This window comes from Cuculus canorus, chromosome 2 (genome assembly GCF_017976375.1).
Source record: "Cuculus canorus isolate bCucCan1 chromosome 2, bCucCan1.pri, whole genome shotgun sequence".
NCBI lineage: Eukaryota > Metazoa > Chordata > Aves > Cuculiformes > Cuculidae > Cuculus > Cuculus canorus.
This window is the reverse complement of record NC_071402.1, coordinates 56162774-56177644: the sequence shown is the minus strand read 5'-3', so window position 1 is coordinate 56177644 and position 14871 is coordinate 56162774. Positions and strand designations below refer to the sequence as shown.

Below are 14871 nucleotides of genomic sequence, written 5' to 3'. Positions count from 1 at the left end.
TCTGCTTAGTTGAATACAGTTGTCTTGGTAGAGTGATCTGCTTCTGGTTGCCTGCTGCGTGCTAAGGGCTTATTGGTTGGAGAATTCAGCAGTTAAAAAATTAACTGACCATCCCACTATCGCAGAGAAGAGAGGGAAACATGTTTGGGGGCTAGAGAATGAATCAAGCTTCTCTGCTGGACAATAAGTCTTTTAAGGTTTCTAACTGAGAGGGCGGGTTAAGGGAACCATTAGTGATTAATTCCCTCTGTAAGTTTTATGACATACTGGAAAGCAGTAGGATGACAAAGGAAAAAGCTCTGAAAGATCAGACACAAGCTTTTTGAGTAGCTTGAAGTAAACTTTATGGAAATTATTTGTTTGGGATTTATTTTTTTTTCCTTTTTGATGAAGCTGTTGCCATCACTGATGTTGCCTTGCTTTACAGTGAAGAGGAACAAGGGAATTGGGGCAAATACAGCAATTTAGGGTAAATTGACAGGGCATTTTTAGTTGTTAAACACCACTTATGTGCATCCCTATTGGATTTGTTGTTGTAGCATGAGTGATACACAGTGAAGCATCCTGGATAAAACTAGATTTCAGTTCCTTTATTATTGGAATCAAAGTTTAGAATGATTTATTGCTATAGTAAACTTGTTTTATAAAAGAGCTTAAATCTTGCACACATGGCAAATCAGTGACTGTTACATTTATTCTGTATTAATGCCTCATTTTTTCTATTTGCCTCTCCCCACATTTAGCTGAACCTCCTTTGTCTGGAATAGGCAATTTGGAGCCAGTGCTGAGGATCAAATGTGCTCACGATGTAAAGTCCAGAGTTCTGCCCCTTCCCATTCCTTAAAAAAAAAAAAAAAAAAAACCAACAAAAGGCCACAAATCTCAACCAATCATCTCCCTCACAAAAAAACCACCCCAATTCTAACTTCACCATGGCACTACCAGACTGTAAAAGAGCTATCTCCTCTCCAGGAAATATTTTCTCTTAGTCCCTGTTGGGCTGTCTACTTTTTAATTCCACTTGTTTGTTTGTGGCATGCAACTAGTAAGTGTATGATAATGTAAGGAGAGGCAGGTCCCTTTGCCCCTATTTTAGAGCATTAATTTACTTTGTCTAGTCTTGCCTCGGTAAGTCTTAGTATTTTGTGCCAAAAGTGGAAGTATTTGACTGTGATGGGATTTTGGAATCAAAACAAAGATAGGGAGTCGGGGGGGGGTAAGCTATTTAAAGAAGTAGGCTAGGTAAAGAGGACTGTTATCTTCCTCCTACTCATAAAAGTAAGACTTCAGGTGGTTTAACGTTAATCAAGAAAATCAAGTTTAGTCTGTGCTGCGGCTGCCAATGAGGCCAGATTAATTTTTGTTGCAAACCTGTTGAGTGGTGCTGTTCCAATGAGAAGGGGCTTGTACAGCACTGAGGGAGGTACTGACTTCCCTGCTCCTCCTAATGCTGGAAGAAGGAGCAGGTTTAGACCCTCTTTCCCAGCCTGACCCTGTTCCCAGGAGGTGACCACCTTTTCCTAAGGTGCAAATGCAAAAGCAAAGACATAACCTAAAGCTGCAGAGAAATCAAGAGTCTACAGGGACTTGGTTAAGGTAGCCTGTGCAGGGACTGTCATGTCTGTAAACTAAGGGTCTGCCCAGTTCCTTGCTGGCTTTGACCAGAGCAATTTTGCAAAGCAGCTGATCCATCAGGTTCAACTCCTGTTTCTGTCCTGATACCACACCTTCTTCCCATGGCACACCTTCCCCACTCCCTGTTTTCAAGTGGTGTCAGTGGTTGAGATTGCCATCTTTTCCCCTCATCCTGGTCTTGCCAGAGGTGTTTGTGTCTGAGCAATACTGGGAGCTGCACTTCTAGGTCTTCTTAGGTCTGGCTTGTCCTGGCAGCCTGCTTCTAAATATTTGGTCAGGAGCAAGGCAGTAAAAGGAGCGAAAATAAAAGTGGGTTAGGCACAGCAAGACACTAGGTTGGAAAATAAAAAAACATATAGGCGGGGAACATGAAAAGAAGAGAAGCAAAGCTAGGTGGGACTCGGCAGGCAGATTTCAAAAGAGAAGTTTCCAAGGAAAAAAGTGTGAAGTTATTTGAAAAGAAGTACAATTGAAGGAATTGTTCACCAAATGTGTTACTAAAAGAACTTCCAGTTTTATGTCAGGAAAGGAAGAGAGTTGCTTCTCTGAACAGGAAGCATTTGTGCTTCCCATGACTTGCTTACTGCTTGCATGAAAGCTGGTCCTCTGACAATGTTCCTACTACAGTTTCCAGGGTTCATTTTGGTAGCTTGTTTTTTTTTTCCTCCTAAGATCAGATGAAAGAGCCGTCTCCTTTCTTTTCCAAAGCGGGCATTAGTTTGCCTCCACCACCTCCACATATTGTAGAAATTCACATCAAACAGTTGCAAGTAAACATATGTGGAAGAACGTCTGTGAGTCAAAGCAGGATCAAAGCAAACATTGTCAGGTTTGGATTCCACAGGTTCAGAGTCAATATTCTGGATTTTGAGTCAGTGTATGAAAAACAATAAAGAACAAGGTAGTTCACCAAGGAAATAATTATTTAGGAATCACAAGATTCTTGGCATTTAAACTATTAACTTCTTTTTTATAGTACGATCAGAATTTATGGCTGGGAGTTGGTTATGAATTCTGTATTATAATACAATGCACTTCCACAAGCTGGAAGATCATTCGTTCTACTAATTCAGAAGCTATGATAGTGCTTTAATAGAGAAGTCTGTGCCACAGCTGTATGATGGCAGGTTCTGAGCCTGTAACACATTCTCCTCCCTCCTGAGCTGATTGCCTGCCATTTACAAGGCATCAACTAAACTTCTAAGTGTAATGGCTTTATTCACTATTGTTCTGGTTTGAGCTAAAGCAGAATCAGTTTTCTGACTTCAGCTCAGTCTCGTCTAAGTAACTTCATTTTCTGAAAGTTAACTGCATGTTTTTCAGTGTCTCAAGAAGTGATAAAACAAGGCACTGGTATGCGGAAAGGTCATTGCTCATACTTATTCCTGCAATAACCAAGGACATTCTTGAGCTACTGCAGTCCCATAAATCAAAGATGAAGAAGGGTCTCACCTGCAGGGAGGGGCAGTCAGGACAAATGACCAAAACTGACCAAGAACATGCCATCCCATATTCATCATCCTCTGTATAAAAATGAGAGATCATGAGGGTCTCACCCTCTTCTGTGATGGCCAATGTCAAGTGAGGACCTCATCTGTCTGTGTGCCCCTGATCCTGGATGCGTGAGTTCCTGAATCCAGCTCCCGAGCACAGATCCCTCCTAACCTTGGACCCTTTCCTTAGTGTCTGCTCTGCAGCATTTGTGGTGATGTAGTCATCGAGGGGTGGGGGCACAAGCTCATATATTTGTATGTATTTTATTATTTTCTTTATTATTTCCCTAAAGCTGTAGTTTTAGCTTCCAACTCACAGGTCTTTTTCCTCTCGTGTCCCTTTTCCCTTTCCTTGGTGGGGAAGGGAGGGAATTGGGAGCCCAACTGCTCAGTTTTAGCTGCTGAAATTGTCTGGGCTGGGGCTAAACCGTGACAACCATGGATTTTGCTTTGTATTGCACGAAATGGTAATTTCTCTTTAACGCATACTTCAGTTTAGCTTAATGTCACAGCATGCTAAATGCGTAGCTGCAATATTTGTAAAATGTATCTTTAAAGGTGCTCTATTGCCATTCATAAATCCTTTCGGCATTGCTAACCATCACAAAGAATGTGGCCCCTGTGAATTTGCTAACTCCATCATGACCCCTAAGACGATGAGCCAGGTCCTCCCAAGCACTGCCTACACACCAATGCCAAAGCCAGTCTGGTTGGTATGTTCTAACAACTATTTGCCTCAACCCATGAAGTCACTTTATAAGGAAAACTTGTACTTGGTTCCAATTAGTTTAGTTCCATTTCTACGTAGAATAAAACTGGGCAGACAGCTTCAGCTTATGATGTGATTAACAGTTGCCAGATCCATGTACTTCATAAAATACTGTCTCCTTCACTGAACCCCAAACTAACAAACACACCATCTCCTTAGTACCATCTTTGTTTGGATCTTTGAGAAATATATGACGTTTGAAAAGTGTTTTTTACGTATTGAGCAACACTTTTGCTTAAAAAGTGCTCTAGATGTGAGAAAAACAAATTGCAAAGAGTTCCCGAAACATTTAAAGTTTGGATTTCCGGAGGGTTTATCCTTTGTTTGCTTGTTTTGTTGCCTAGAAACTGACCTAAATAAGAGACTCCACGTAGACAGAGTGTTCTCTGGTAGAAACTCTGTAATGGAGAAGAGCTGTTTAATTGATATAGGCAGAAATATACAGTATGCACAAAGTGTGCCCAACAGTCACTGTGTCAAGGTGGCAAGTCAGCTGGGTAAGGCAGAGACCTTTCTGTTTCAGCCTTAGTGTAAGAAAAGAAATGGTTGCTCATCTTTCCATTTCACCAGCCCTTTTGAAAACTGTGGATAAATACTTTTATTTGTATTTTAACCTTAATCTGTCCAGTGATTTTAACCTATCTGGTAACAAGACATGCCTAGCATTTATAGGTGTGGTGAACTTGCATACTTATGTAATGAAATATATTGACACAAAGCCTATGTCCCCTCTTCACCATGTTCTGTGGAGTACCTGAATTTCAGCCTTATGGGGTGGAATGGAGTCAGAAATACAACCAGTAACTGTTGATTGCCAGAAAGACAGGGGACCAGCAAGATACTGGGGTATCACTTTAAACCTCAAGGGTCCTTAAAGAACACATCACAAATTGATATATTTCCTACATATTTTCCTAGATATAAGGAAGAATTTCTGTATAGACAGAAGAAAGAATTTCCTCATTAGGAAATTAGGGTGGTGAGGCACTGGCACAGATTGCCCAGGGAAGCTGCTGCTGCCCCATCCCTGGAGGTGTTCAAGGCCAGGTTGGATGGGGCCTTGAGCAGCCTGGTCTGGTGGGACATATCCCTGCCCATGGCAGGGGGGTTGGAACTAGATGATCTTTAAGGTCCCTTCCAACCCAAACTATACTATGATTCTACATAATCTGTGATTATTCAGCAGCAACGGATTAATCCACACAGCATAAATCCAGCCCCTGGCCTGTAGCTCACTGGATATTTATATAGCATTGACAGCCCAAAACACTTTTGCTTGAGAAGATACTAATCCTTTTTTTATTGTTTGTAGAGAACAGGGGTCAAATATCATTGATAATAGTTACTGTACAGCATAGCTAAAATCTTTTCCTTCTTTTTATTATGAATAAATTTTGTTCCTGGCAATTCAGTGTTGTACACTCAGTAGTGAAGGAATACTTCAAAACCACATGATTTTCTTACTCATAATTAGATAAAAATAGTGCAGCTCTATTTTGTAGATTTTCATGCTTATTGTTAGTCTCCTCTTGTACAACTTTATGGATGACAAACTTTGGGAAAAAAAAAATTCCGAAACGACCAAGAGCTGTGTTCAAGACTCTTGGGCCAAAGACTTAACTGAATGCCTTTTGTTTGTCTCATGATTAGAAATGGCTTGATTTCCAGAAATGCTGAATGTCCTTGGTTCTCAGCAACCTCAATGGACTCTGAAGAGCACCTGCAACATCTGAGGCTCACGCCCCTTTTTCTTTTTAAGCCTACATAAAGATTTATAAGCCTAATTATTAGAAACCCAGATCTGGGAATTTAACCCAGAAAACAGCACACCCAATTTGTTTATTCATTGATTTCTTCTTCGTCATCTTCAAATGCTTCCTCTCCATCATTTGCTGTTGCTTCTTGGTATTGCTGATACTCTGAAACCAGATCATTCATGTTGCTTTCTGCTTCTGTAAACTCCATTTCATCCATTCCTTCTCCCGTGAACCAGTGGAGGAAGGCCTTTCTCCTGAACATGGCTGAAAACTGCTCCGAGATCCTTTTGAAAAGCTCTTGAATAGCAGTACTGTTGCCAATGAATGTGGAAGCCATCTTGAGGCCACGAGGCGGTATGTCACACACTGCCACCTTGACATTGTTTGGGATCCACTCCACAAAGTAACTGCTGTTCTTGTTCTGGATAGCCAGCATCTGCTCATCGACCTCCTTCATGGACATGGGACCACGGAAGACGGTAGCCACTGTCAAATATCGCCCGTGCCTCGGGTCGCAGGCTGCCATCATATTTTTGGCATCAAACATCTGCTGGGTGAGCTCTGGAACAGTGAGTGCTCGGTATTGTTGGCTGCCTCGGGCTGTCAAAGGAGCAAAGCCTGGCATGAAAAAGTGAAGGCGTGGGAAAGGGACCATGTTTACTGCCAGCTTCCTGAGGTCAGCATTTAATTGGCCCGGAAAACGTAGGGATGTAGTCACCCCACTCATGGTAGCAGATACCAAGTGGTTCAAATCACCATATGTCGGAGTGGTGAGCTTCAGGGTGCGGAAGCAAATGTCATACAAAGCTTCATTGTCAATGCAGTAGGTTTCGTCTGTATTTTCAACCAGCTGGTGGACCGAGAGTGTAGCATTATAAGGCTCCACCACTGTATCAGAAACCTTCGGAGAGGGCATGACACTAAACGTATTCATTATTCTGTCAGGATATTCCTCTCTTATCTTGCTGATGAGTAGGGTTCCCATGCCAGACCCTGTCCCTCCTCCCAGGGAATGAGTGAGCTGAAATCCTTGCAAGCAATCACAGTGTTCACACTCTTTTCTTACTACATCAAGTACGGAGTCAACCAGCTCTGCCCCTTCTGTATAGTGTCCTTTAGCCCAGTTGTTTCCTGCACCAGTTTGTCCTAAAATAACATACAATAGGGAAAGAAAATATACAAAATTATTGGTAAGGTTTGGTATTCGCGTGCCAAATGGATTCACATCTGCAACAAGAGCTGCTATAAATCTGTGCTTTCCAGTTTTGCCTACAAATATCTTTGGAAGCATCTACATAAACTTTTTACATAGCCTCCTTTCGCCTCAAATCCCTGGTAGTTTTCATTTATGCCTTTGAGTGGTTTATTTCTCTTCTGGTATTTAACCTTCCACAAATGCAAAGATGGCCTTGACTCCTTGTTTTGAAAGCTTTCACACTTCCAATCCTGCTTATTCCATAAACACAAGATGACTGTTTAATATTTAAATAGTTTCTGTTTATAAGAAGCATGGTGTATACAAAGAGCTAAATCACAGATACACATTTCTAAACAAAAGGTTCTTGGACTGTTCCTGTGAGACAGCGGCATTGTCATCATTCAAGTATAAGGCTCAGCTCCAGAAGTCCTATTTAAGTTGCTATATCGAGAACTATAGTTTTTTTAATTCATGGTTACCTAGCCTAAATGAAAATACTGATTGACAGAAGCTTCAAGAATGTTATTTCAAAAACGTGGGAGTTATTAAGCACCTTTTAGCTTTGACTGGTTTCCCTACAATCTCACTGTTCTTCAGGATCTGCAAAGAAGCTTGTAAAACTGGATTACTGATGTTTCATGAGCCCCTCGTTTTCTCTCCACGGCTTCCATTTTCCTTTTATTTCCTATTATGATGGACAGTCTGGATCCTTTGCTATGTCACTACTTTGTTATTACTTGGATAACAAGGATACAATGGGAGCTGTTTTTACCACACCCATACCCCACAGTGACTACTATACATATAGCACTGCTGAACTCACTTAGTGGTACTCTTGTGAGTGGTATTCAGAGAGAGCAATAGATTCAGAATTCGGGTATGGGGCTGTCAGCTTCTGCATTGTGCTCCAAGACCTTCTCCTTCCTTCCTATTACCAGGTCTCATTTCAATTCACAGTGCACTGTGCTGGTGCCAAACATATGAATCAGGGAAACTGCTTGCTGGAATACTGTTTAAAGGTGATGCATGCAATTTTCACTGCATAAATGCTTGGCTTCCTGACGATGTATTTGGTTACTTAATGCATTGTTCTATATGTTGCTCTATTTTTCTCTCTTTAAACCTAGGGAGCTCAGCACTTCCTGCCCAGCTGGGCAAAGCACAAAGTAATATCCTTCCAGAATTAAATATGCTTGTAAACGCCTGAGGTCTGCTTAAGCAGATCCCCTACTACAGACAGGACAGCACATCAGGCTGCACACTAGCAAACAGACATCACTCCAAAATTCAGAAGGACCCTAACAAAGCTAAATTCTAAGTTTTGGACTTTATTTTGCAGACTGCTCCTTGTGTAAACACCATATAATGTTTCTCCAGTGGGCAGTGGGATGAGAGAATAGAGAATAAGAGAGAATAAAGAACAGGAACAAAGAATAAGGTAAGAGGAGAATGGGAATTACTCTCACAAATGAGGAAAATATGTTTCTTCAGGGGAGAATGAGTAGAGACTGATTTTACTTGCTTTTGCTTAGTTTGCAGATTCAGTTCAGCAGCAAAATGCCTAATATAGAGGTGGACCTGTCCTCCTTCAGGTCCTCCAATGTGCTGCACTCCCTGAATCTTCACTTGAATCACACAAACCGAGACGCCGCCTGTTTCTATTGCACTAATGCCACCTTTGCGTTTAAACTGCTGAGTGTAACTGCAGCAGCGGCTGCCTATGCCAATACTGATGGATTCCCTCCAGCCCACAACTATGGGCTGCTACCCTGGTATAACCACACTGGCACTCAGCCACCTCTCCTATGGTCTTCGGGATTTTCATTTCAAATTTCCTGCTGTCCGCATGTATATGCCCAGGAACCCGATACCTCCAGACTCACTGGCTCTATAGAACTGTAAGACCACCACCACACAGAACACGTACAACAAGCCTTGGAAGCTCCAGAGTTCTTACACATGACAATAACAGGCCTGGAGGTGCCACGGCTCTGTGTCGGCTGCCACACACCCAGAAGACTTGATCATGATCCTCTGAAACCCTACTGCACACCCTCCACTTATCAAATACCTCCCAGACCTCTGAAAATCTTAGACAAACACATAAAATGATGTAACTCCACGAGGACTAAATTTTCAGGCAGAAAATAAGCCTGTGTCCACAAAAATCAGGATTTGACAGATCTTATGCCAGTCCTGGAAGCTCTGCACTGTATGCAGCCACCTTTGCCTTTTCTCACTGTGTATTTACTAAGATCTAAAGGAAGTCTACACAAAACAATCCCATAACATATCTGCACTCTTGGTACCCTCAGATCCTTCTCCCACTATTTCTTTTCTCCAGCACACTGTAAGGTTATCAAACACATTCAGGTTGAGCTACACACCCACAGAAGCTATTTGTCTAACAGTAAACTTATTTTTAATCCCTGAAGTGGGAACTATTTCCTGCAATCTTCTTTCACCCCTTTCCTCTTCACTGCTTGAAATAAAAGACAAACCTGGGCAGAGAGATGAGTAGCTGCACACTAATGCTTAGAAGCCCAGTATGAACAGCCTTGGTGCAGAACACGGTATGATTTAGAGAGGGAAGGATAGCTCCTTTGACAGGCTAACAGCCGTTGCGGGATTGCCCCTACCAGTTCAGAAAACTTAAATTGGGTGGTATCTTACAGAGTAAAGCATGAGGGGTGTACACAAGAAAAGAATAACAAATGCAAAGATGTAGAAACAAAAACTGGCTAACAAGAGTTAGCTCACTGGAGTTCACAGCAGTTCCTGGTGGGCAGTCATATGTTTGTTAGAAGGCCAGGAGACCTTGTATTGCAACATCATTCCGCCTGCATTTCTTCATCTTTTAGATCACTACTCTGTCAACACAAGCAAGAACCACAAGGATTGTTTTTGTGTTCATCCCACTCTCCTGCTGGTCTGAACCAAAATTCCTGTATCTGGAGTGTGCGATCATGTACTCAATACATCCGAATGAAATTCCGATTGATGGTCCATGGGTTTGTGCTATGAAGACAGGGGCACATGCAGGTACATAAAAGCAGAGGCAGAAAATACTTCCAACAGAATAAGTCCTAACAACCTGCAGTACAGCAAGCATGGAACTGCCAGCTTCTGCCACAAAATCCTTTGTGGGCCCAGGCCAGATTTTTAAGAGAAAACAAATTGCTTTGTTGGCTTTTGACACAGAAGATTACTTCAGCACTCAGGCAGCCATTCTGCATTATTCAGCAGGTTGGGAGGACAGTGCCTGATGCTGGCAGGGGCTTCTGTCAGATTTGAGTTGATCACATGCTGTTGGTTCATTGTTATCTTGGCAGGAAAGGAATAGAGTGAACAGGACTATTGTTGAAGACACTCTGAATTGATTTTGCTCTGGTTTTACTGGTGGTATGCAAACTGTAAAGCTCCAGTTCAGGAATTTCCATAGGTCAGGCTAACTAACTTTCAGAGGGCTTGTGTGGTCCACACAGGGGAAAGGGAGTGAAAGAAGAAACCCGAATACAGAAACATACTTTGTAAAGCTGCCTATCTCTATGGCTTTTCTCCCCATACTGTAACTTAAAACTCCTTTGAAAGAGACCTTCAACATCTCTGCCATAGAGTATAAGGAGAGCGATGAGGATAGCATTAAAAGTTTTCAGCCAGTTAAGGGCTTAAAGTGACTGTATGGCTTTTTACTCTGCACCTCAACAGCAACGACCCAGACTTAAGTTTGTTTTATACCACCCAAATAATGTTTATCTTTTCTGTCTGTCGTTGGCATTGTTCCTTCCTTATGTTCCTTCCTTATGTTAACATAACTTCCTCATGCAAACTAAGTTGCAACTTAAGTTTGCCTTGTCAGGAGGAAATGTGTTTTGTGTCTAGTGCAGAATTGGAAACCAAAAGGACAAGAGAGTTCTCATGATAGCTTTCAGACTTGCAGTTTTCAGCAAGTAGATGAATTAATTTTCTCAGGCTGTTTCTCCTTTAGTGCAAACGGACCAAAAATGCTTCCATACTTCATACAGATGCTATAAAATTTAATCCTGGTAATGTGCATTCTTAAGCTTAGATGGAAGGTACTACAAAAGTCCAAAGTAAAAGAGGAAAAGCCAAAACAACTCTCTGCAAGGATGCTGCAAAATCAGAAACTCTCTACATGCTCTTGGGTTGCTCTTCATTATGTTGGAAAATAGCCCAGTAACTGGCTATATGTGAGTGTTTTCTATATTGCAGTTGGTCTTCATCTACCATTGAATATAATGTAAGGGATCTGCTGAAAAAGTTTAATTACACAGCCTATAAACAATTTCATGCTCAAGCATTTAATGTGAACTGAAGAGTAGTCTGTTTGGTTTGTGGTCGAAGTTTCCCCTCTCTCCATTTTCTGCAGAATTTCCATGCATTTTGTTGTAAAGAAGCTTTCTCAGCATTTCGCTGGAGTTCATATATACGGAAAGCAAGTGTACCTTATCTCCATGCCATAGAAAACTTCCAGCACTTTGCTAACTGAAAGAATGATTACAGAAGAATTACTTTTTCAGCTAACAGGATTTTAGCTGACTTACAGATAATTGGAATTGTACTGTTAAGCTATTAGGATTTCTCAATGCTATTATTTTTGAATAGGGTGTTTTAATGCTTTTTGACCATTCACTTGGTAATCAAACACTTGGATAGTTTTGGTTTTTTGAAAGTGACATCCACATACCAAAGATGAAATTATCAGGCCGAAAGAGCTGACCAAAAGGACCAGATCGGACACTATCCATGGTTCCCGGCTCCAAGTCCACTAAGACTGCTCTTGGTACGAATTTCTGGGCTACAATGAAAAGCAAGCATGGCCTTAATGTTCTGAAATAAGCTGAGATATTTATAGCTTTCAATGCACAAATACATTATGTCCCCCATTATTAGTCTAATATAGATTGTACATACACAAATACTTCTTATACAAGAAGTCATGGTGGTAAAAAAAACCCATCACCACGGGAACAAATAGATTCTTCTTGAAAAATAGACATGACATCATTTGGGTCCTACAGATAGTATATTACATTTTGTAAGCTATTTTTTTTTAGCAACAGATACAAGGGAAGGATGTTTCTGATTAGTGAAAATAGTTGACATATAGGAAAGAAAGTAGATAATATTTTCTGGAGTGAGTGAAGGGTTTGTGTTCAAGTGATCCTAACACATCTCACAAGCTTTTAGAAAAGCTCCACTGAAAGAGCTACCTGGTGTAAGTGGCAAATAGTAGTAGATTAGCACATTTACCACAAGCACAAAATAAAGAATCTATATGCAGCTGTTCAAGAAAAATGAATTAACATGAACCGGACAAAAAAAGGAACATTCACATTTGCAGGTTCATGTCAATAGACCAAAGGACTCACCATCCTCATTTTTCACTGTGAACACCTTTCAACACCAGAGTGACTCAAAATATTTGGTTACCTCTGGCATCTTACTAATGAATCACTGTTGAGTTCTCCATTACCTGTGGCCCAACCCTCTCACTCACGAAATCAGAGATGGAGTAACAACGATGCAGGCTCATATAACCAACAGTTTAATTTGGGGAAATTAATAAGACACATCTGATGAAACAATCATACATTAGAAGAGCAAACGCCTAGCATAGTGCTAAATAATAAACAAACCTCCAGAACCTAAGGACAGCCTCTTGTGCCATTCCCCTCTCCCTGGGGAGGCAACACCCAGTTATCAATTGATAAGAAAGCAGATTTTTTTCTGAGTATCATGGGGAGAGCTGGGATCAGCCAAGGGGCACTCGAGCAGCATGGCGCAATACTTCACCAACCTCACAAACTGGCTCTCCCAGCTTTCTGCACCCAGAAAGAGCCCCCAGAGCCCCTCTCTCCCGCACCCCTCCCCACCCCACACTTACAAGATGATTCATTATAGTAGACATTGATCCTTTCCAGCTGCAGCGCTGAGTCACCCACATAGCCTCCGGCTGGGTCAATGCCGTGCTCATCGCTTATCACTTCCCAGAACTAAGGGAGGAAAAAAAGAAGCGGTGCGTTGGGAACATCCCTGCGGAGCATGGCGGGCTCTGTGGCAGGCGGGGAGCAGCCCTGCCCTCCCGCAGCTGCCGGATTCCTGGCGTGCCCGCACCCCCCCCTACGGCCAGCCACCAGGACTTAAGGTTTTAATATGTTTGGAGGGGGCTGCTTGGACTTTTGCCGCCCTTCCCTGCTTTTTCAGCCACGGCCTGGCCGGTTTAATCATAAAACTAATCACAGAATGGGTTTGGGTTGGAAGGGACCTCATCCAGTTGGGGTTAGAAGATGATCCAGTTCCACCCCCATTGCCATGGGCAGAGAAACCTCCCACCTGACCAAGCTGCTCAAGGCTCATCCAACCTGGCCTTGGACACCTCCAGGGAAGGGGCAGCCACAGCTTCCCTGCGCAACCTGTGCCAGTGCCTCCCCACCCTCATGGTGAAGCATTTCTTCCTAATGCCTAATATAAATATAAATCTAAAGCCGTTCCCCCTCGTCTTATCACTACAGTAAAAAGCATCTCCCCAGCTTTCTGTAGGCTCCCTTTGATACCAAAAACGCCGGTAAATAAACTGTCTGAGACTCGTTTTGGAGTTTTAGAGAGCACACATCCTTTATCAGGGCTGGGCAACACGAGGGAACGATCTCCACCCATCGTGTGCGACCAGGCAGGCGCATTTCCCACTTACAGGCATATGCATAACTTTTCCCAGAGGTCTTATGCATATTCCATTACTTTCCAAGGACTGATTTTAATGTTATTATGAGCTTCACACACAGTCTAATCTGTCGCCGATTTGGAGCTTTGGCTCCAGCTCTGCCTGCCCTTGCCCTGAGATGGGGAAAGGCTGCAGGCAGAGGGGATCACAGCAGACACATCTGCTCAGCGCAGATGACACTGAACACAGGGCGTTCTCATCTCCAAAGAATGAACAATGTCTGGGAAACGCTGTTTGAAAAAAAACATGCTACCAGAAGGTCACTCTAACTTATAAAAAATACAATTACTTGGATTAAACTTCACTCTACTTTAATTTTAATCAAAATATTCCACTTTTTGTAATAGTAAGCACTTCTTGTAGCCCCTTCAGGTGCTGGAAGGCTGCAATAAAGTCTCCCCGCAGCCTTCTCTTCTCCAGGCGGAACACCCCCAACTCTCCCAGCCCGTCCTCATAGCCGAGGGGCTCCAGCACTCGGATCATTTTAATCCATTTTAAAAAAGACAAAAAAAACCCCAAAACACCCTAAACCCGAGAAGTCCCGTTCGCTTTTGGAACTTCCCAAAGCCTTTTATGGTCACGGGAGATGCGCAGGGAGCGCTCGCGGCGCCTCTCGGACGGCTGAAGGGGGAAGGGGGGGGGCACAATCTTGCCCCCTCCAAGGCGCTCAGAGGCTCCGCAAAGCCACGAGCAGGCAGTGGCAGCTCCAGCTACCCCTCAGGCTCACCTTGGTCCCGATCTGGTTTCCACACTGTCCCGCCTGGATGTGCACGATCTCCCTCATGGCGACGCTTCTCCCTCCCTCTCCTCCAGCACCCACCCAAGCAATGCGCGGCGCCAGCCGAACGGGCGGTGCTTTTATGGGCTCTGCACCCTCCTCCCTTCCTCTCCCTCTTCCTCCCCCTCTTCCTCCCCTTTCCCCCTTCCCGCGCAGCTGATGGCCACCACCTCCCCCCAGCTACCAACCTCCTCCCAACTCCCAACTCCGCCCCGCCAGTGGCTCAGCCCCGCCGCAGGGTGCAGGGATGGGTGGCATCTTGTGACATCCACGCCAGCAGCAATGAAGGTCCCGAGGGGCTCCTCAGCCCCAGAAGTGTCTCCCAGCGCCGCTGTGCTCCTCACCCAGACCGTGTTTGCAAGCCTGGGTTCTTCCACCCACCAGGGAACTGCAAGCGGGCATCCTTGCCTTCTCCTTTCATTCCCTATCCTGCTGCCCTTGCGGCCCCGAAGCTGTGGGTGGACTTTCTCCATGCCTTCGTCTTTCCGTCGCTATT

At 43.4% G+C, this 14871-nt stretch overlaps 1 protein-coding gene across 2 annotated transcripts; it reads right to left on the bottom strand.

The window, feature by feature from the left end:
- Positions 1 to 5167: 5167 nt before the first annotated feature.
- Positions 5168 to 14482, bottom strand: TUBB6 (tubulin beta 6 class V). 2 transcript variants are annotated; one of them, XM_009567991.2, is made up of 4 exons: positions 14325 to 14482; positions 12761 to 12869; positions 11561 to 11671; positions 5168 to 6800 (listed from the first exon to the last, which is right to left on the bottom strand). In XM_009567991.2, exons 1-4 carry the CDS (start codon positions 14379 to 14381, stop codon positions 5737 to 5739), a joined length of 1341 nt encoding a protein of 446 aa, XP_009566286.1. In that variant the 5' UTR covers positions 14382 to 14482; the 3' UTR covers positions 5168 to 5736. The 2 variants fall into 2 exon arrangements, with proteins under 2 accessions (XP_009566286.1, XP_053914876.1); XM_054058901.1 differs by lacking the exons at positions 11561 to 11671; positions 14325 to 14482.
- Positions 14483 to 14871: the final 389 nt, after the last annotated feature.

Bases quoted from the DNA above. Each gene is read 5' to 3' on its own strand.
- TUBB6 (XM_009567991.2), bottom strand. From the start codon at position 14,381: ATGAGGGAGATCGTGCACATCCAGGCGGGACAGTGTGGAAACCAGATC. The intron at 12,870-14,324 runs GTGAGCCTGAGG...TTCCTCCCTTAG, and splicing joins GAAACCAGATCGGGACCAAG to TTCTGGGAAGTGATAAGCGA. The intron at 6,801-11,560 runs GTATGTGGATGT...ATGTTATTTTAG, and splicing joins GCCTGATAATTTCATCTTTG to GACAAACTGGTGCAGGAAAC.